General features: G+C 39.8%; 1 protein-coding gene across 1 annotated transcript in view; it reads right to left on the bottom strand.

The window, feature by feature from the left end:
* The window catches only part of LOC124555992 (protein PRRC2A-like), a 137,210-nt gene that overhangs the window by 30,407 nt on the left and 85,010 nt on the right, over positions 1 to 21,793 (bottom strand). The window contains exon 11 of the mRNA XM_047130036.1: positions 4,125 to 4,292. Within this exon, the coding sequence (XP_046985992.1) occupies positions 4,125 to 4,292 (168 nt within the window). The remainder of the gene's footprint in view (positions 1 to 4,124; positions 4,293 to 21,793) is intronic.

Here is a 21,793-nt window from a genome sequence, read left to right as displayed (position 1 = left end):
ATATTTTAAGATTAAGAATCAAGAGAAGGTTTATCAGTTAGGGCTAAACATGCTACAAAGTAATGGCAAATCAATAATAGAGAACTGACAAGAATCACAAGAGTATTTAAACACACTTTTAGTTTTAGAATCATCCTGGCACTAACTGGCCATTTAATGGAAACCACAGAAAATCTAAATATTTGACACAATTGCATAGTTACAATCACAGACATCCTGAAAAGGCTTTATTATTTTATTGTTTCTATCACTGGGCACGTTGGTAACAACAGAGGATTGCAGTAATCAACGTGCACAAGTACAACGTTTACTAATCCAGATACAGGGAACCAATGGAAAAATGCTCCTATTGGAGTAAAATAAATGTTACTATGTTCAGTTTTTATTTAAAAGACTGGCCAAAAAGTGGGGTACCAGCTGCATCATTCTACCTTTCTCAGCATCTTCATAAATTTTCAATGAAGTTTTGGCATGCAAACATATCTGCAATTTTTTTATTCATATGCAACTCACCTCTTAACTCTAACAAGCTCCTCTAACTAACTACCCTCACTAGACCAATGCTGTAAGTTCCTAATATACATTCATTCCTAGTTGCCCTTTCTAAATCCCTTATTCAGCCCAGCTCACTCTCATTATCAGTTTGTGTCTCTCTATCACTGTCTCTTGTGTTACACCCACTGTCGTCTTCATTCTGTTCTACTACTATCATTGTCACTGTCTCCCTCTTGCTCTCTTTTACTCCTAGTCTCTCATTCCTTCCTTCCTACTGCTGCCATCTCCTCTCACTGTCACTATCTCTCCCCCCCCCCCCCTTTCCTTGCTGTCATTCCCATTCACACTGTCTCACATTATCAATGGTTTTCACCCACTTCCACTTTCTCTTTATTCCACCTCCTCCACCCCAGCACTGTCTCCTTTACTGTTTTCCATATTCCACTAGCCATTACTTTTCTGTCTTTTCGCCACTGCCACTGTCTCCTTCTCTCTCAGCATTAAAAAGTGTGAATATATTTGCATGCCAAAATTTTTTAAAGGTGCTGACAAAGGCAGAATGAGGCAGCTGGTACCCCACTTCTCAGTCAGAGTCTTTTAAATAAACAGGAACATATTCACATTTTTTGTGCTCTGATAGGAGCATTTTTCTGCTGGCTCCCTTCTTTTCCTGCTGCAGCGTGGCATATACTTCATATGAAAAGAGGTATATTGGTTAGTAAAATTTAGATAGTTTAATCACGCGAAATTGAAATAATGCAAAACTAATTTTACACCTCAGAGTGGATTTTACATGCAAAAACTTTTTCATGTGCATCAGTACTACAACAAGAGGCTCCCAGATAAGAGAAACACTTAACATCATACTTCTCCATGCAATTTCACTTTACAAACTACATTTTCACCTCATGCTGTATTTTAAATGGGTATTACACGTGTACAAGTAGGGTAACTTTGAACCTCTGCAACACGGAAACAGATAAAGATATGACAAAAAATGTCAAGGTTGTCTGAGATTGGGATCTTAAGAATACATTGTAAACATTACAGCCAGTTGCTGTGCACAGGAGTCTTGACAGTCCTTAGATGGATTTTGGTCTACTGGTAATGGTGAAAATATAGTAAAGAAACATTATTGTGAGGCTTTCTGAGGAATAAACCATGAACTAATGGTGTCTCGCTCAGTCCCATAAAGCATACAATAATTCACATCAAATGCAAAAAGAACCAACCAATTTGCTGCATTTGCCTAAGCAACAGGAAGTGATTAATATTCATAATTTGACCCTGTACTGCAAAACAGTGACACGAAGATGCTCATACTGTTGGGTATACAAATAGCATGCATACCAATAATCTGTAATGGTGAGCAAAATGGTTAACAGGCCATCAATGGTGATCTCAAAAACATTAACCATCTGCCAGCAGATGGATCAGTGGATATACTGAGATAATACCAGATACACTTTTGGAACACAAATTAAACACAATTCAATTTACAAGAGCAATACAGTACATAAAAAGCCATTTGAGAATGAAAAATTATATACTTAAGATATCACTGCAAATGTACTACAGGATTTCCTTTAATAAACCTCCAATGACCTTTTCTCTAGGCGAGATAAATTTACGAAAGTATTAAGGAAACGACTTCAACCAATTAATCGGAATATAAATAGTAATGTAGTTTCTAAATAAAAATATAACTTTTAGATATCCATCACCTAGAAAGCTTAAAGGAGATGATATAAGGATTTCAGTCAATTAATGATTACACCATGTTGAAAGCTGAAAAAGAAGGGAAAAGCTCTAGGCTGCCTCCTATCAGGTAGCCTGGCTATTACAGACTGCAGACCTTTTTTTTGTGCCACACATAACTGAACCTGATGGCTCAGTTACAAAGATACTATTGTGCCTTCTCTTCAAGAGTGCACCATGAATAGAGCATGCAAAGGCAGCAACAAATTGAACAATTTTTGCATTAAAAAGGCAGAGAGAATTAATGACAATAAAGATTCATACTAATTATTAAACATAAACCCAATAAAAAGTCAAAACAGAACATAAAAACAAAGGAACAGTTACAGTTCTTCATAACATCAATAGGAAACCATAATTAGGATAATCAAGCAATATAAATGTGGTTTTGTTTGGGTTGCACGTCACTGTAATGGAAAAATCAGTCCTAGATTCCACAAAATTAAGAAAATATATGAACATTCCAACAGTCACCTCCAGTAATCTAGAAACATCCTGAGAACCTGACAAAGAACAGTGCTTTGATTTATTCTTTTCCTGTATTTCTGTGCTGTATTAAATGCATAACTATTTATGAAAAGTTAACAGTTACCATAAACAAACCTATTCATCAACTTTTCATGGGAAGATCCAAGCATCAAAAGAATAATGCCCCTACCCATTTAGAACTACTAAATTTCAGAGGAGTTCTGTCTTATGCAATACACTGTTCTGAAGTTTTATTTTCACCCACAAGTGTTTCAGCACTTTCTGTGCTATCTTCAGTGGGTCCCTTTATTTTCTTTCTGCAAAATTGTTGTTACATGTTAACCTCTAAGGAAACATTTGGTACAAAATATTTACTTTTGCACTTTGCTGAATTTTATATATACATACACAAAAAACGACTGAAGACAGCACGAAAAGTGCTGAAACATGTCTACAAACTGGTGCCTTGCATAAGATGGAATTCCTCTCCAATTTTACTAGCAAGTATGAAAATAAGAAGAACTGGAACATTCACAAGGTGATTTATAACTAATAAAATTTGATTATGTCCGTTACCAGATTACCCTAAAAACTATAATCTGAAAAATTCCAATTATATGAAAACCCATTGCACCACAATGACTGTGCTTTTCAGGGTATCATTTATTTCATTCGAAACTTGACAAACCTAAAAAAAAGAGTTGCTACTTTAGAATGAAATTTGTTATCAGTGTGACTTTCAACAGCAAGTTATCTATACATAAACATATATCAAAGTCAAAATTTGGTCTGGCAAGTGGTACTTCACACATTTTAATATATTAAACAAGACATCTGAAATTATTCAGAAAACTAGAACATGAATAAATGTTACCACATAAAGATATATACTACCACATTTATTTCCTATCCTTATACAAAAAAAACTGAATTAAGGTATATGGAATTTTAGTTTTATTTACAAAAAATACAGAGCTACCACAAGAAGAAATGCATGTCAAATAAGTCATTATCCATTCCACATGCAACTATGAAGAACAAGTAAAGCAAATCAAACAACAACAAAATGCAGCTATCTAATGTAACCATGTGCATTTCTTTAATTTAGCAATCTTCCTTCATTTTAATTTTTACCGGATTGTTTTTATCCAAAGGCAGTTCTAAAGCTTATCTAAGAAACATGCGCCCAAAATGAATTACAGAAAGTAAGGCCTAAATGAGTGCACATATGCAGCAGTAAATATTGCCCTGAAACCATTTAGCTGCACTACAAAGGCAATGTGTGAAGTATATAGTTAAACTACAGGGAAACTACCACTTCAACAAATTTTTAATATCCTCTCTCTCTGTCTGCCTCTCTCTCTTCCTATTTTTCTCACTTTTTCCAAGCAAGTGTTACTTACTGGATGAGGACCTGTTCGCATCACTGAGATATGGAAGCTGCCAATTGTAGAACCTGAACCTGACACTGAAGATCCAGAATGGGTTCTGTACTCTACTGGCACAGCATGAGTTTGATGCCATGGCCTCTGCTCTAGAGGTCCTCTATCCAGACGCTTTTCTTTGTCATCCTATGAATGACATACCAAATATTTTTCTAGAAGCCACAACACATTAACATGCTATATGTACGGCTAAAGCCAAAAGTAAAATTTTTGTCCATTACTTTTCAATTTGATTTCTATTTGTTACCAGCTAGTCTGATGTGTGTTAGTCACATATTTCAGAAAATGGCAAATGAAAGTTTGCCTGTGTGTAAAAATTCTGATTACTGTCTAGATAATTCAGCTTACACATATATTCAACATAGAAAATTTTGTTTTCAGTTAGCCATGCACCTTTCTCTACTGATTAAATTAACAATTATTAGGCACTTCAGCAGTAAACCTTTGAACTGATACCACATCAGTGATAAATAATTAGAACAGTACTTATTGCACAACTGTAGTAGAACTGTTGATACATATGAGAGTTTTAATTTATCATAATATATCAGGAACCAGTAACAATTTTAAACAGTTCAAACAATTTTATTCATTATTTCTCATGACAATAACATAGCTAAACACAATGCAATAACATGTGGATACTGAGCAAATAACAGCAGGGGGGGGGGGGGGGGATGTGAATAACAAACAAGACTTGCTATGCATCACATGGCTACAGTCTCCACAATAATATTAATAGGAGAGACAGGGAAATGGCCACAGGAAGAAATAACAAGTATGAAAACCAAAACAAAAGCAAAACTAAAATAAGAGGAAAACAAAAATACGTTAAACAAGATTAGCAGAACACTAAAAAATGGTAGCATACAGAAGGTGAAGATAAACATGGTAAAGGGGAGAAAATACCAATTGAATGTCAGGGAAGGAGAGTTAAGGAGGAGTACGGAAGGATGGTGAGGTGTGAGGTGAGGTTGGGAAGGTGGATTGGTGAGGGACAGAGGGAGGGGGGAGGTAGGAAAATTTGCAGTCCATTAGGATATGGTGCGGAGAAGACTGTCTGCAGGGAATATTTAGTTTTTGAGAGAATACGTACACAGCTACCAGTCGTACACAATTGTGATTGTTCAACACATACTGGACCGGAGTGAAGATAGAAAATGAAAATGTCAAAACAATAAACGTTCGACTGGCTGCTTGCTTTGCACAGGTTACAAAGTTTGAGAGGCAAAATGTACACCAAAGTGGGATTTCAAACAAGGCATGGAGCAGTGAACTAAAGAAATCAAAGTTTCACATGAATCTGAATGCCATAAACAATACTGCTTTTGTAATTCCATTGTTTGTGTACATATTTCAGGAGGACAGTATCTCAGACTACAAATGCGGCTTTCATCAGGCCTGTAATTCAAATTGGATGCATTTTGGAGTTGATTTATAATAAATTTCATGTGACAGTACTGGTTCCCAAGTTTACTTTACAACTTAAATCTCCAGAAATTTAAGACAGAAGGAAGGTGATACAGAAGTGATTGACACAACTGTCACCATGGCCCTTGTTTGGAAGCATGTACTATGATAAATATAGAAACATACGTAGGTAAGTATCAATCAAAACGGGGTAAATTCTGCACAAGTGTAAAGTGGTCAGAAGGAAATGATCAGTAACTCATGCAAATTATCAGCACCTCTGGTACCTCAAAGCTTCATATTATCACTCAAGAACCATACAATTATCCTCATAATTCACAAGCCTAAAAATGGACAAATGAACTAGCTACAGAGTTTCTTTAGCTGCTGTGGCTACTGTGGCCTACAGTTAACTTCATAATCTCACAATTGTGTGTGAATACTGATTTTATTTACATGCAAAAATCAAATTTGCGCGCGCGCACCCACACACACGCACGCACGCATACAAAATAGTAATACCTGAAGCACCTTATCTGATATACATATTTTCTTGACACAGTCTGCACTTTAAAAAGCAAAAACAACGGTGTTTTTTAAGCAAAGTTTTAATCCCTAAATATTTTGGAACAGGTTCTGAGACTATTTGAAATTTAAAAACACATACCAAATTTGTCACTACTTCAAACTAATCAAGACAGGCCAGACGACACACCTAATACTGCCTTGCTGCCTTATTGTGTCAAGCTAAGTAAAATTTTTTAAAAATGTGTCACATTGGAAGTGCTATGTCAAAGAAATTCCATACATAGTGTGTTACTAACAAGGATGATTGTACTACCTGGCTGGTCCTCAAACTTGTCCCATGCTAATGAGCCACTGTAACCGGATTTGTGTAGATTGTCATTTAAAATACTCTGCAGTTGGTAGCCTTGAACAATTGTAATTCACTCAAAACACCCAGGTACTTATGACCTCACTGCACTCTCCCTAACTTACCTGCAGATACCAGTAACATTTCCTTCATGACCAATTTAATTTTTAAAGCCAGTCATTCACTAAAATATACATTACACGAGAGTGGCATCTTGGTAATGTATTTACGCAATCATTTCGTTAGTATCCATGCTTGTAAAATTATGCAAAACATATAAAAAGCTAAAAATGATGCTTTTCCTTGTGCCATGCTGTATTCACAAGGAGACCACACAACAATCTGATTTTTGTAATTTTTTTATATTTACAATATGCGAAGTTCTGAACTCAAATGCAAGTTGCCCAAAGCAGTTTGATGCAACACACTGAATTTCTCGAGAAAACTGACTTTGAAGTTTTCCAAGCAACTTTTAAGTCACTAAAGCTGGAACAATTTTTTGATCCACATTTTGGCTCTGTCGTAGCATTCCTGATTGCCACACCAGTGGCCCAGGTTTGATTCCTGGCTGACACAAATTGTTAAACAAAAGAGCATGTTCTACAAGCATTTTCATGGAGGATACAATACATAAATATTACAAGAAAATCTGCAGCAATCTGGTGTGGTAATCATTGTATTGCTGATTCGAGCCTCATTTCAGTCATTACTTTTTTGTTCAATTAAAATACCTATGTCATTTAAACATAAAATCCATCAAATATATGCTCATCAACACACATCTAATTATTGTTTTTAAGAGGACCTCCTTCATCAACTACAGTAAAATAATAGTAAATTGTTTACTGTGAAGTCTGAACACACAGGTAACAAGGACTGTTAACTCTTCCCATTTAGAGATGATCTTTTATCACATTTCCCATAAACGCTCATGTAATTTTTATAAAAATGATAGATACATTAAGTAGCACATACTAGATGAAATTTATGTTTAAATGATGCAGGTACTGTAACTGAACACAAAAATTAACGACAAACTAGATTCGAACCAGCACTCCATGGATTACCAGTCTTCAGTGATATTAATATTTTTTGTTGCTCATCTTTTATCTTCATGAAAATGCTCATAGGACACGCACTTTTGTTTAAGAATTTGCACCGGCTAGGCATCGAACCCAAGTCTCCTCTATTGCACTCAAGCATTCTTAACAAAAGATATTTCCACTACAGACTTTTGGGAAACTTCGAAGTCAATTTGCTCCACAACTTTTGCAAGCTGCATCGAACAGTTTTGGTCAATTGATATTTGAATTCTGCACTTCATGCAGCGCGAATATAAAAATTGGATACATCAGATTGCAATGTGGTCTCCTTGTCACAACATGTCATTCATACAAATTGGCACTAACAGATGTGTCACTCATACCCAACCTTTACTCTTTCCCACCTAGACAAATCACTCAATTCCACTGTCCTAGTTGTCCATCTCCTTGGTATCTTTGTGGAAGCATCAGCTGTTGCCTCAGCTGAGCAGACTCCTCTATGCTGCCTAGTGCAGCAAGACAATGGATGAAGCGTACACCTTCCACCAGCATAACCTAGCAAAGGATCTCTCAGAGGAAATTCTGGTCCTACAAAACATCACTGAGCAGGTTGAAGGCTTCTATCCAGTCACTTGTTGACCAGTGTACTGCTGCAATAGCAAACAACAAAACAAGAGACAAAGTCTTAAATCATTCATGCAGTACAGATATTTTATCGTCTGAGTGTCACACAGGACACAAAGAAGAGTTGAAAACAAACAAGAGAAGAGTTGAAAACAAATAAGTCTCCAGGTCTGGATGGAATCCCAATTCGGATTTACAGAGAGTACTCTACAACATTGGGCACTTACTCTGGTTGCATTTATTGTGAACCTTTCACACAGCACGAAGTCCTAAGTGACTGGAAAAAGGTGCAGATAACTCCAAGGGTAAAAGAACTGACCCACAAAATTACATGCCCGAACCCTTAACATCGATACATTGCAGAATTCTTGAACATGTTCTTAGTTTTAATATGACAAATTTCCTTGACAGAGAAAATCTTCTGTTCACAAATCAGCATCATTTAGGAAGCATTGCTCGTGTGAAAGTCTGCTTGCACTTTTCTTGCACAATATCCTGTGAATCGTGGATGATGAGCAACAGGCAGTTTCCGTATTCCTTGATTTTCAGAAAGCATTTGACATGGTGCCCCAACGCAGACAGTTAATGATGAACCAAGCATATGGAATAAGTATCAAAATATGTAAGAGAATAGAAGACTTCTTAAATAATATAAGGGATTTTAGTAAGTAACAGCACCTTTTTTCTCAGCCAATTTTGATTGAAAAAATGAGAAATTTGTTGTGGGACATTGTGGAATATTCCCTCTTCAGCCCCTATAGTTTCATGAAGTCCCGATAGGTGGCAGCATTAAAGGTAGCATTGAAAATGGTATCTGTAACAGAGGTGTGTTCCAAGCAGAGCACTGACATAGAGTTTCTTTCAACGAAAAAACCAGAAGATCGCAGATACTCATAGGCACTTGCAGAATGTCTACGGAGACTTGGCAGTGAAAAAAGCGTGACGAGTTATTGGGCAAGGCATATGTCGTCATCGCAACAAGGTCGCACAAACCTGTCCGACTTCCAGAGTGCCGGCCGGTCGAACACAGCTGTGCCTCCTGCAACCGTGGAACATGCAGTTTCGTTGAAGTGATCAATGGGTCACAATGTAACACCTCGCTGCTCAACTGGACATCACTGTTGGTAGTGCTGACACATATGTCCAACACTTGGGGTGCTCAAAGCAGTTTGACTGCTGGGTTCCTCACCGCCTGTCAAAAGACCATAAAGAGCAACGAAGGACTAGCTGTGCGGAATTGCTTGCATGTTGTAAGGCTGATTTTGACCATTTTTGTTGAACATCGCCACAGGCAATGAAAACAGGTTCATCACTTCGAACTGAAAGCAAAACGGCGATCCATATAGTGGCACCATGTTCTCTCTCCTCTGAAGAAAAAGTTCAAAGCCACACCCTCAGCCAGGAAAGTCATAGCAACTTTATTCTGGGACTCTGATGGGGTTATTCTGTTTGATGTTGTGCCTTATAGTGCAACGATTAACTCTGAAGTGTACTGTGCTACCATCACAAAACTGAAGAGAAGAAGTTCACTTGCACACTGAAAATGTGTTTGTTGCCACAAAATGCAAATGAACTTCTCCTTCTCAATGACAATGCAAGGCCTCACATAAGACTGCGCACCCGAGAGGATCTCTCAAAACCTCACTGGACTGTTTTTCCTCATATACCCTATAGCACGGATCTCGTACCTCCTGACTTCCATCTGTTTGGCCCAATGTAGGATGCACTCCACAGGGAACAGTACAAGGATGATGGGGAGGTTATTGATGCAGCACTATGTTGGTTCCATACTTGACCAGTAGGGTGGTATGTGGGCATACAGGCCCTCCTAGTAAGGTAGCACAAGTCTGTCACATTGAACAGAAATTAGGTCGAAAAATGAGGTTTTTTGGCCAAAAGGAGTGGGGAATAATATGGTGTACAGGAATCCTGAATAAAACCTACATGCTTACCAAAAATTGTGTTGCATTACTTATTTAATGCCCCTCATAGAACCCAGTACATTGTCCTTAATGGCTGGTGTACATCAGAGACAGGGATACAGTCAGCTGCATCCCCGCAAAATGATACAACCACTCTTGTTCTCTATACACATAAATGATCTGACATACAGTGAGCACCAATCTGTGACTGTTTGCCAATTGTGCTGCAGTATAAGGGAAAGTATTACTGTTGAGTGACTAGAAGCATACACAACGACTTTCACAGAATTTCTACATGGTTTAAGGAATGGCAGAGTGCTCTAAACATAAAAAAATAAAGTTAATGTAAATGAGTAGGGAAAATAACCCTGTAATGATTGACTACAGCATTAGAACCATTACTACTTGGCAAAGTTGTGTTGATTAAATATCCAGGTGTAATGTTGCAAAGCAAAACAAAATGGAACATGCACTTACAGACAATGGGATGGCTAATGGTCAACTTCGGTTTATTGGGTGTTGTTAAGAAAAGTGTAGGGTGTAGTTTTGAAAACGTCTTAAATTTTCAAAGGAGACCACGTACAGAACACTTGTACAACCCATTCTTGATTACTGCTCAAGTGTTTGGGATCCCCACCGTGGGATTAAAGGATGACATGTCAGGAATTTAGAAGCATGCTGCTTGATTTGTTACCGGTAGACAATCAACAAGCGAGAATTATCAAGTTGTTTTATGAACTCAAATGGGAAATGCTGGAGGGAAGAATATGTTCTTTTCATGAAACACTATTGAAATAATTTAGAGAACAAGCATTTGCAGCTGACTGCGGAACAATTCTACTGCTGTCAATGGTACATAATGGCTTCTGAAATACATCACATGGTGACTTGCCAAGTACGCATGTAGAAGAGCGTTCTTTACTACTGAACGAAATAAAGACCTAAATGGCCAGCATGACCAAAAAGACGCACTGTACACAGTAAATATACTGAACATGGTTGGGGGTTCGTTTGGTGGTGGGTACAGAACATGAAAAGGAACCTCCAAATAATCCCATTCTCCAATGAAAAAGCAAGTAACAAAAATCAAATTTCAAAGTCATAATTTCTACTTCTACTTAATAGCTGTCCATTGAGCAAAACTGTCAATATTTTATCGTCTCACTTAACACAAACCCAGATCATAAAAGCAGCCAGTTCCATCCACCCACGTTATTTACATAAATTACACACACATTTTACCATTGGATTATTTACCAGTAAACTCCACACTGTATTTCACCTTGCAGTTATTGCCTGCATAAATTGCTTTCACAATAAACACCAGTTTCATCTGTAATGAAGAAAATATAATCAACAACCCCACTATATTAAAAACTTAGAAACTACAAGCTGTCTAACACTGAAACAATTTCCTCAATAATGCTTTCTGCATTGTCCTCCAGAAAACCTGGTTTCCTGCAGTGCAGACCCCTGCCCTCCGCAGCTGTAAGGGATATTACAGGAACCATAGTGACTATAATAGAGTGTCAGGTAGAGTTTGCGTCTAAGTCCTGAACTCTGTATGTAGTGAACCTGCGGCCCCCTTCAAACCCCTCTTGAAGCTCTGGCTGTCAAGATAAGGACGACACAGGAAATAACTGTCTGCAATGTATATCTTCCTCCAGATGGTGCAGTACCCCGGATGTATTGGCTGCACTGATTGATGAACTCCCTAAACCTTGCCTACTTTTGGGAGATTTTAATGTGCGTAACCTCTTGTGGGATGGCACCATGCTTACTGGCCGAGGTAGGGAGGTCGAAAGTTTACTGTCAAAACTCGACCTCTGCCGCTTAAATACAGGTGCCCACACACATTTTGGTGTGGCACATGGCACATATTCGGTCATTGATCTCTCGGTTTGCAGCCCTGGCCTTCTCCCATCCATCCACTGGAGAGCACATGACGACTTGTGAGATAGTGACCACTTCCACATCTTCCTGTCACTCCCCCGGCGTCAAGCCCATGAACACTTACCCAGATGGGCTTTAAACAAGGCAGACTGGAAAGTTTTCACCTCTGCTGTCACTGCTGAATCTCCCCCACATCGTGCCGTTGATGTTGTCATTGAGCAGGTAACTACAACGATCGTTTCTGCGGCAGAAGATGCAATCCCTCGTTCTTTAGGGTGCCCCCGGCGAAAGACAGTCCCTTGGTGGTCGCTGAGGCAATTGGAGCGTCGGCGAACTCTACAGTGACATACACGGCACCCTTACCTCAAGCACCTAAAAGCATTTAAGTGGCTTTGTGCCTCAGTTCACCAGCTTACAAAACAACGGAAACAGGAGTGTTGGGAGAGGTACGTGTCAACCATTGGGTGCCATACACCAACTTCCCAAGTCTGGACGAAGATCAGATGTCTTTTTGGGTACCGGAACCCAACAGGTGTCCCTGACATTAACATCACTGGCGTGTTATCTACCAAAGCGAATGCTGTTGCCGAGAACTTTACTGAGCACTATGCTTGAGCTTCTGTGTCAGAGAACTACCCCTGGCCTTTCGCAACCTAAAACAACGGATGGAAAGGAAAGTCCTCTCGTTCACTACACCCAATAACGCCCTATATACAGAGTGGGAGCTCGTCAGTACACTTGCACATTGCCCCAACAAAGCTTCTGGGCCGGATTGGATCCACAGTCAGATTATTAAACATCTCATGTCTAACTACAAGCGACATCTCCTCGTCATCTTCAACCAGATCTGGTGCAATAGTGCCTTTCCATCACAATGGCGGAAGCTTACCACCATTACAGTGCTCAGACCCTGTAAAAACCTGCTCGATGTGGATAGCTACCAGCCCATCAGCCTCACCAACTTTCTTTGTAAGCTGCTGGAACGTATGGTGCGTCAGGTGTTGTGTTGGGTCCTGGAGTCACATGGCCTACTGGCTCCACATCAGGGGAGTTTCCGCCAGAGTCGCTCTACCACTGATAATCTTAGGTCCCTCGATTCTGCCATCCGAACAGCCTTTTACAGACACCAACATCTGGTTGCAGTCTTTTTTGACTTACGTAAAGCATGAGGTACAACCTGGCAACATCATATCCTTGCCAAGTTGTGTAAGAGGGATCTCCGGGCCCCCACCCCCGGTTTTTATCCAAAACTTCCTGCCCCTCCGTACTTTCTGTGTTCAAGTTGGTGCCTCCCATAGTTCCACCTGTATTCGAGACAATGGCGTTCCGCAGGGCTCCATATTGAGTATATCTCTATTTCTAGTGGCTATTAATGGTCTAGCAGCAGCTGTAGGACCGTCAGTCTCACCTTCACTGTATGCAGATGACTTCTGCATTTCGTATTGCTCTTCCAGTACTGGTAGCTTTAGAAAGAGTCCAGTGACCAGTGTCCTGTTAGAGGCTGGAGTCCCTCCATTGAAGGTTAGGTGTGCACAACTGCTCACCAGTTACATTGCAGACACTCGTAGTTCTCCTGTGCATCTGAATTACAGTCTCCTTTTCCCAATCATGATGGTTCATCTCCCACATCGGCGGCCTACGTCAGGGCTTATGATTGCAGTTTGTGTCCGGTCCCTTTTCACTGAACTGGAGTCCTTCCCATTATCGCCTCTCCTCGAGGTCCATTCACATACACCTCCATGGTGTACACCTAGGTCGCAGATTATTCTGGACCTTTCGCATGGCCCTAAGGACTCTGTTAACACTGCGGCTCTCTGCTATCACTTTCTCCCGATTCTTGACATGTACCTGGGACATCGAGTGGTTTACACCGACAGCTCGATGGCTGATGATTGTGTAGGTTTTGTGTATGTTCATGGAGGACATACTGAACAGCACTCCTTGCCAGATGGCTGTAGTGTTTTCACTGCAGAGCTGGCGGCGATATCTCGTGCTCTTGAGCATGTCCGCTCATGCCCTGGTGAGTCATTTCTCTCGTGTACTGACTCCTTGAGAAGCCTACAAGCTATCAACCAGAACTACCCTCGCCATCCTTTGGTAGCATCCATTCAGGAGTCCATCTATGCCCTCGAACGGTCGCATCATTCAGTAGTGTTTGTGTAGCCTCCAGGACACGTCAGAATCCCAGGCAACGAACATGCCGACAGTCACGCCAAACAGGTTACACGGAAAACGCTTCTGGAGATGGGCATCTCTGAAACTGACCTGTACTCTGTCTTATACTGCAGGATTTTTCGGCTTTGGGAGACGGAATGGCATAACTGTACGCACAGCAAACTGCGTGTAATTAAGGAGACTACGAATGTGTGGAAGTCTTCCATGCGGTCCTCTCACAGGAATCAGCTGTCCTCTGCCTTTTCAGCATTGGCCAGATGTGGCTAACACACGGTTACCTCCTCTGTCATGAGGACCCACCTCGGTGTCGCTGGGTATCACAAATGACTGTCGTCTACCTCTTGCTGGACTGCCCATTTTTAGCCCCTCTGTGGCGGACTTTTAACTTTCCCAGCACCTACCTTCAGTGTTGGGTGACAATGCATCAAAAGCAGCTTTAGTTTTACATTTTGTGTGTGAGGGTGGGTTTTATCATTTTATCTAAGTGTTAGCGCATGTCCTTTGTCCCTCTGTGTCCTCCACCCTAGTGCTTTCAGAGTAGAGGTTTTAATGTGTTACAGAGTCGCTGGCTTCTCCTTTTCGTTCTCATGGTCAGCCAGCTATGGTAATCTGCTCTCTTGTTTTGATCTCTTCTACATGTTTCTTGCATCTGTGGTTCTCTTGTCCGATTTTGTCCATTTTAGTGTTTGTTGCCCTTCTGTCATTCTTGTGGTTTTCTCCTTTCTTCCAGCTGTTTTTTGTATGTCTCGATTATTTTACTCCCACCCTTGTGGAATCACTTTAATCGGAACGAGAGAACGATAACCCAGCAGTTTGGTCCCTTGCCCCCTCTTTTAAACCAAACAACAACCTTCTTCCAATTAAAGTTTCCTTCGTTTAGTTTGCAACATGTGGTTTGGCATTGTTAGGAAGCAGAATGATTGTCATGTTTTTATTGGTATTGCAGGCGTTTGTCTTTTAAGCGTGCGGTTCAGATGGACTTCCATGATTCTGCAAGATGTCTCGTTTAGCCAATTGTAGCGTTATGTGGCTGATCGCAGTGAAATAATATAATGTAACACACACGAAAAACCGGCCCCGAGAGCTGACTCCTCACCAGTTACGCACGATTTGTTGAACAAAACAAGCAGAATAGATAAACATGTAATAATTAGGCAGTAAAGAAATAATAAATAAGATAATGCAGACAACAACTGCTAAACAATAGATGATGATTGGTGGGCAACAATCAGTCTAGTACTCGGGGCTGAATTTTTTGTGCGCCACCTGGTACCACTGAAATAATATTGTGGAAGTTATCGTATTCTCTGTACAAAATGTGACACCAGACACTCAATTATAGAGTGTGATCTTCATTCAGTTGTAAGTTGGTCTGCCTTCCATAACAATGAACATGCTGTTTTACCTCGGACCAAAAAAAGACGGAAAATGGCCACTTGTGTGTGCCGAGACGACTTCCTTATTGAAATAAGGAAGTAAGCTGATATGCCCTTTTGTTACCTGAAAAGATGTATGTATGACATACCATGTAATTTTTATGTAATTCACATAATTATAAAGTACATTTTAATTACCTGTCGTGGACGCTGAATAGAATACGAAAAGAATCAGAAGGCCAGAGTTCAAAAAAGGATTGAAACAGATCTAGAATGGGCATGCGCAGTGAACGAAACGCACAGTAACTAGATACTGAACTAGGAGCAGTTGGCAGTGGAACTGTGACAAGTGGTCACACAAAGGAGGATGAGGCCGGCCGAGGGAGACCGAGACAGAAGGGAACAGGACCGAGGCTGGAACGAGACCGGCCGACGTGCCGTTGTAGGAACGAGCCGACCGTTTCCTGTTCTCAGGAACTACACGTAGAAAGCCACGACTGAAGTGAACTGAGAAAGACCATTCCATAGAATTCGTTCCTAACTCCTTCCTTTCACCTTGGTGAATCATTTGTTTAGACGCGTTAGTTCACGAACAAACCATCTCTAATCTGGAGTATTTGTGTTGTGGGGTTTTGTAAGCAGTGATGTGCATCTAGGTCACACTGCAGTGGACAGCTGTGTCAGTAAACCAAATTCAAAGAGTAAATTGCAGGGTATTAAGTCATTTATGTAGTATTATTTCTATTCCCCTATTCCTTAACAGTTGCCATAGCTCAGCCAGGTGGTGGAAAAAAACCACCGCAATTCCACTGGAGGATTAAGTGATGGTGAGACTGGGAAGGCATAAAACACTCAATGACGCAGTCAACGCCTCAGGGTCACCTGCTGTTACCAGATGAGTACCTGTGTGATCGACATCCATTGTGTCTGAGGGCCCAGCGAGATCTAGGTCCTCAGCGGATTCCAGAATCTCCACCCCATCCTCAGATAGAGAGCTTGTAGGTAGTAGTGGTGTGGGTGCCACCTCATTGCCTTGGTTGTTTGGGGTCTTTTTCTTTTTAGGTTTCTCTTGCAGCTCCTTAGGTTTGTCTGGCTGGGAGGGCTTCACGAATTCAGTCTCAGGGACTGAGGATGACCATGAAGCCCTATGACCAGCTACCTGTGGTTGCTTCAGACACTGGCGGGTGTCAGCTTTGCCACTCGTAGGAACCTGGGAATGGAGTAACCCATGGTATCCCTTCCTGGCGAGAGGAGCTTATAAAGACTTCGCCTTCTCCGGCCGAGACGTGGGGACTGACATCCCAAATAGTTGGGAAGGGGGGTGGGGTGGTGTTCTCCTGAAGCAGGTTGTGCAGGAACAACAGGGAGGGAAGTGCCCCCCACCATCAAGGGGGCAGGTGGAGTCTGATGATTTAGGGTCGTATTTCTTAGCATTGAAGTTAGACCTTCATCACTTAGAGACTGCTGGTGTTTGACCACCAGCAAGAGATGACATACTACCCATCATGGTGTGTCATCCACCCTGATGCCACCCACTCCGACCAGGGGCCCTCCCCACAGGCACCATCCAGCTGCAGCAAAGACCACCTGGCAATATGGCCATTGCCGGGAGTCCCGATGCCCCAGGGTGATGAGCATCTACTCCTTGGCATATGTGGGAAGTTAATGGCGCAGGCATCAGCAGAGCGATCCCTGTGTGGTCAGGGGGCTACAACCAGTAGGGTACATGGCGGCCCCACCACAACGGACTGGCTACCGTGCTTGACAGCGCAGAAAGCGATACTGCACAGAGGATGGAGGAAAACGCAGCTAGCAGGGTGACCTTGCCCAACTGCTGACGAATGAGCGGAAGTGCAAATCCAAGTCGATGAAGGATGCGGGAGGCCACAGTGCATGATGGACACTATGCACCATGTAAGGCTTGCTCTTAGGGGAAATTTTGAAAAAAATGGAGGTCAAACCATACAGTGGGCCATCACATAAAAGCCGAAACTTGTGACACTCCATTTAGTCACTTCTTTCGACAGGCAGGAATGTCTTGGGCCTATTCTAAGCCCTGGACCTGAAGGGGGAGCAAAAGGTTGTATCTGTCAAAGGACATTGCCTACAGTGAATTACCTTGTACCACTCTAATGTAGCTGCATAAATTATTGTGTGCAACTGGATCCTATCATATCACGCACAGTTACCACATTTTCTCGAGTAAAAGAAAACTTTGATTGTAAGATCACTCCCCCTTCCAACCCCCCCCCCCCCCTCCCCCTTTTCCACAAGAGGCTTCTTGAGGAAACTTTATTTCTGGCATATTCTGACCAATCAAAATTACAAACCGTTTTACTTAAGAAGTATCTGCCTAGACAGTTAACATTATATCTATTCTACATTTTCGCTGTTTATTGATAGTATACATTTTGATAATTCAAGGATAAGTAAAATTAAACAAAAATAAATGTTTTATATTAATTTGTGGACCACTTTTTACATTTTTTGCTTACTAACCCTGTCATCTATGGAATCACTATTTTTAATCATAATCCTAATAGCACAGCTGTGAAATACATATCTTCAGTCTCATAAATATTAGCTGTTGCTTCGAAATATTTTGTGATTTCTGAGGCAGTTGTTATCATAGGTCCTGAGAACACAGCTGTATGTATCTGAATAAATATTCAGGGTTGCCACAAGTTTCCCCACGTGAAATTCCCGACATTTCCTTGATTTCCAGATGCGGTTTAGCATTTTCCCTGACAAATTTTGAGATCTTAAGGGTAAGTTAAGACATAAGTTGATGATCTGTCTTTGCAGCTATGGTACAAGAAACGATAATGCAAATGAGGAAATATCTAAAAATAACGTGCAAGAGAGACACACACAGAGAGAGAGAGAGAGAGAGAGAGAGAGAGAGAGAGAGAAAGAGAGAGATGGATGTCCGAGAAAAATAAGTTTAAATTTCAGTGGAATTCTACACTCAGCATATGTTTAATAGTGAATAACTGGTACTGGAAGTCACCAAAGGATTTTATTTCTATATCTCAATAATCTGCAAAATACGAAAACAATTCACAGCATACAGTAAACCACCTTTTTGTTCCTACCCCTGTACAGAGTGAAAAACTGGCAAAATAAAATATGTATACGGCAAAATAGAACAAAGATATTAATAATCCGTTCAAACTTCGATGGATAGTTGACAAGATTCTGCAAACTGAAATGTGTTCACATTTTTCAGATGACTGAGATACATAAATAAAATCCTTTGGCCAATTTCAGTCCCAGTCATTTAATATTAAAAATGCATTGGAAAACAGGATTCCATCGATATTTTTATTTTCCCAAGACTTAATATTCCCCGTTTTTCTTCAGAGAAACATTATCAGTGGCAAGTTTTGAGTAACATGTAACTTCTGTATTGTTATGTTAAAATCTGCTCCTTTTGTCAAAACACAACACAGTTTACCAATATTTATCTCACTAATATTCTAAATCAGTTGAAAAGAGTGACCGAATCCTGAAACAGTGTATTATTATACTAACAACAGACGGCAAGACAGGTTAATAGTTTATGGATAGTACACTCTCGGTATAAACAGAAACATGCAATTTCTTCACTTACATTGCTGCACAGCCAACAGCAATTCTTATTTCACCAGTTATCTATGGTCCTTAAAACATACATTATTTCAATGAAAATACCTGTAGTAGCTCAAATATCATGGTAGATATGAGGGGTTTCGCATATTAATGGTATGGCAATATACTCTCCTCCTTGCAGAACATCACTTGCCAAAATCTCATTTCGGTATCTCCAACCATTTATGACATACAAGACATGTTATGAATATTTCACTCTGGCCTTTTCAATGACACGCACTATCCGAATGAAGTGCTTTACGTACAATCCATTTTCTTGAGATTGGAGATAGGCTGTGATATCCTACTAAGTTCAACACAATGGAGATGGGAGATGTAGCTCCTCCATCTCATGGATTATACTCTAAAAATATGAGTGGCATATGGCCTGTGTCAGGCCATTTCTCAGCTTTGTAAATGTATTCCAATATCTGTCGTCCATATAAAGGTACTAGATGATGCTTGTGCTATAACGAAAAAAATCACTGATGGTAGCACCTGTCGTTTGTACTGGCAAGAAATTAATATGGGAAACATTGTGTGTGTTACTTGCTTTGTAACGTTCAAGGTCACCTTGTAGAGGTGTACTATGTGTCACAGGATCACATGCAGTGAAAATAGCCTGACTGTTGTCTGCTACACACTACATATATTTTAAAGATGGGCTACAGCACGAGGGGATAAAAAGTTTCTGGCAAAGAACTGCGGTTCAGAGCTTGATAAACAAATTTTCAATTTTGATGTAAGTGATGAACAGCTATTTGTTTTATCACATTTTTTCTTTAAGTGTGCATATTGTGTGTTGTACACCAGAACGCTCATGACAAAACAAAAAATCCATGCATTCAAAGTAACTGTCAAAATAACATTAGAAATGATAAAGATGAGACTTGACTTTCTTTTTCAGACAGCAGTGGCCAGCTATTGAGCTAGACCATTTTTGCGAGGCATCAAAGTGGTGGAAGAAAGTTATTTTACAAATTTTCATTACAATGACTGTAAATTTAACATAAGAAATTGTCATTGATATAAGGCCATGTTTGTTTGTGATATTTAATAGAAAAAAAGATCCCTCTTCAACTGCAATGAAATGCAGCAGAATCTGCTCCACAAAATTCAGAAAGACCACAAAAAAGGACAGTATCAGTCAGTTGAACGACACCTTAGCAGCCCAGTCCTCAACTTGTTGAAGAACAATTCAAAATATTCCCTACATTTCATATGCACCAATAAATAACCTAACATACACCAAATGCAAATTTATAGCGGCCCTGATTTTTGCAATGAAAACTTTCTGAATTTCTTGCAGTAGTGTACTTAACCTCAAAATATTACAAAAAACCCATCTCTCAAAGTGTAGCATTCGTCTCAAATCTGCCAGGTGATGTGCTTCACTGTTGGTTAGCAGGAATGGCAGATGGCTAGCTCGAATGCCCAAGCTCTCACATTGTGTAAGATATAGTGCAGAAGCTAGCAAACTTGTTTGACTATGTTAGCAGCAACACGCACAAACTGACCTATCTGCAATATTTCTCCAATAATTTTTCAGAAACAATTTGGCAAAAAAAATAATTAATTAATTGATTAATTACTTAAATTCTCACACATCTCATAGATTCATTCGTCAGCTCCACGATGAACTGCTTACAATTTTGTTAATGGTCATAGTTATTGTGATGTTTTACAGTTGAGGAAACTACTCCAAAGAATTTGGAAAGTTTGCATTGAAAAATAGGGGTTACTATGAATTTGCATTTAGTTGCATGGTACGTCACACATTGCTGTATATGAAGTGTATATGAAGTGCAGCTTATTCCTCAAACTTTGATGGCTATCACTGTCTATCACACACGCCAGCAAGAAACATACCCCACATCTCAAACAGTTTGAGATATCGAAACAAGATTTTGGCCATACGATTAATATGCAAAACTTCTATACTTATCCCAAAATTCAAGCAACTAAAGATTTTTCAGTGAAATAACATAATTTTTAAAGATAACCAATAGCTGGTGAAACGAAAATTGGTGTGCGATTTACAACAATGTAAGTGATAAAATTATATGTTTACTTTTATATTGAAAATGGGCTTTGTCATGAACTATTAACCTGTCTTGTGTTCAATTGCTTGTTTGATAATACACAGTTTCAGGATTCTGACACTATTTCAACTGCATCAGAATGTTAGTGATCTGAATATTTGTTAACTCTGCTGTATTATAGTAAAAAACACATTTTAACAAGGCAACAATAGAAGTTACGTATTTCTCAAACCTCATCACTGATAATGCTTGTCTGAAGAAACAAAAGAGAATAAGAAGTGTGGGGAAAATAAATCACAATTTCTGTTGAAATTTTGATGGAATCCTATACCACAGTGTATTTTTAAATATGAATGATCAGGATTGAAACTAGCCAAATAATTTTATTTCAATATCTCAATGATCTGAGAATTATGGTACCCTTTCAATATGCAAAACCGTGTCAACAAAATCATGTAAACAGAATATCCATATTTTTAATGATCTAAAAGATGTTTGTTCTGAAAAGTACAACCCTTCACTCTATATACGGATAGGAACTAAAAGACAGTATAGTATGTGCTATGGAGACTGCTATAAAAAGTTATATATAGACTCAGCACCTAAATCTAGAAAATGTGGACACCCTGAGGATGAAA

This window comes from Schistocerca americana, chromosome X, assembly GCF_021461395.2.
Source record: "Schistocerca americana isolate TAMUIC-IGC-003095 chromosome X, iqSchAmer2.1, whole genome shotgun sequence".
In the NCBI taxonomy this organism is placed as follows: Eukaryota; Metazoa; Arthropoda; class Insecta; order Orthoptera; family Acrididae; genus Schistocerca; species Schistocerca americana.
This window is presented reverse-complemented; position numbering and strand designations above follow the sequence as displayed.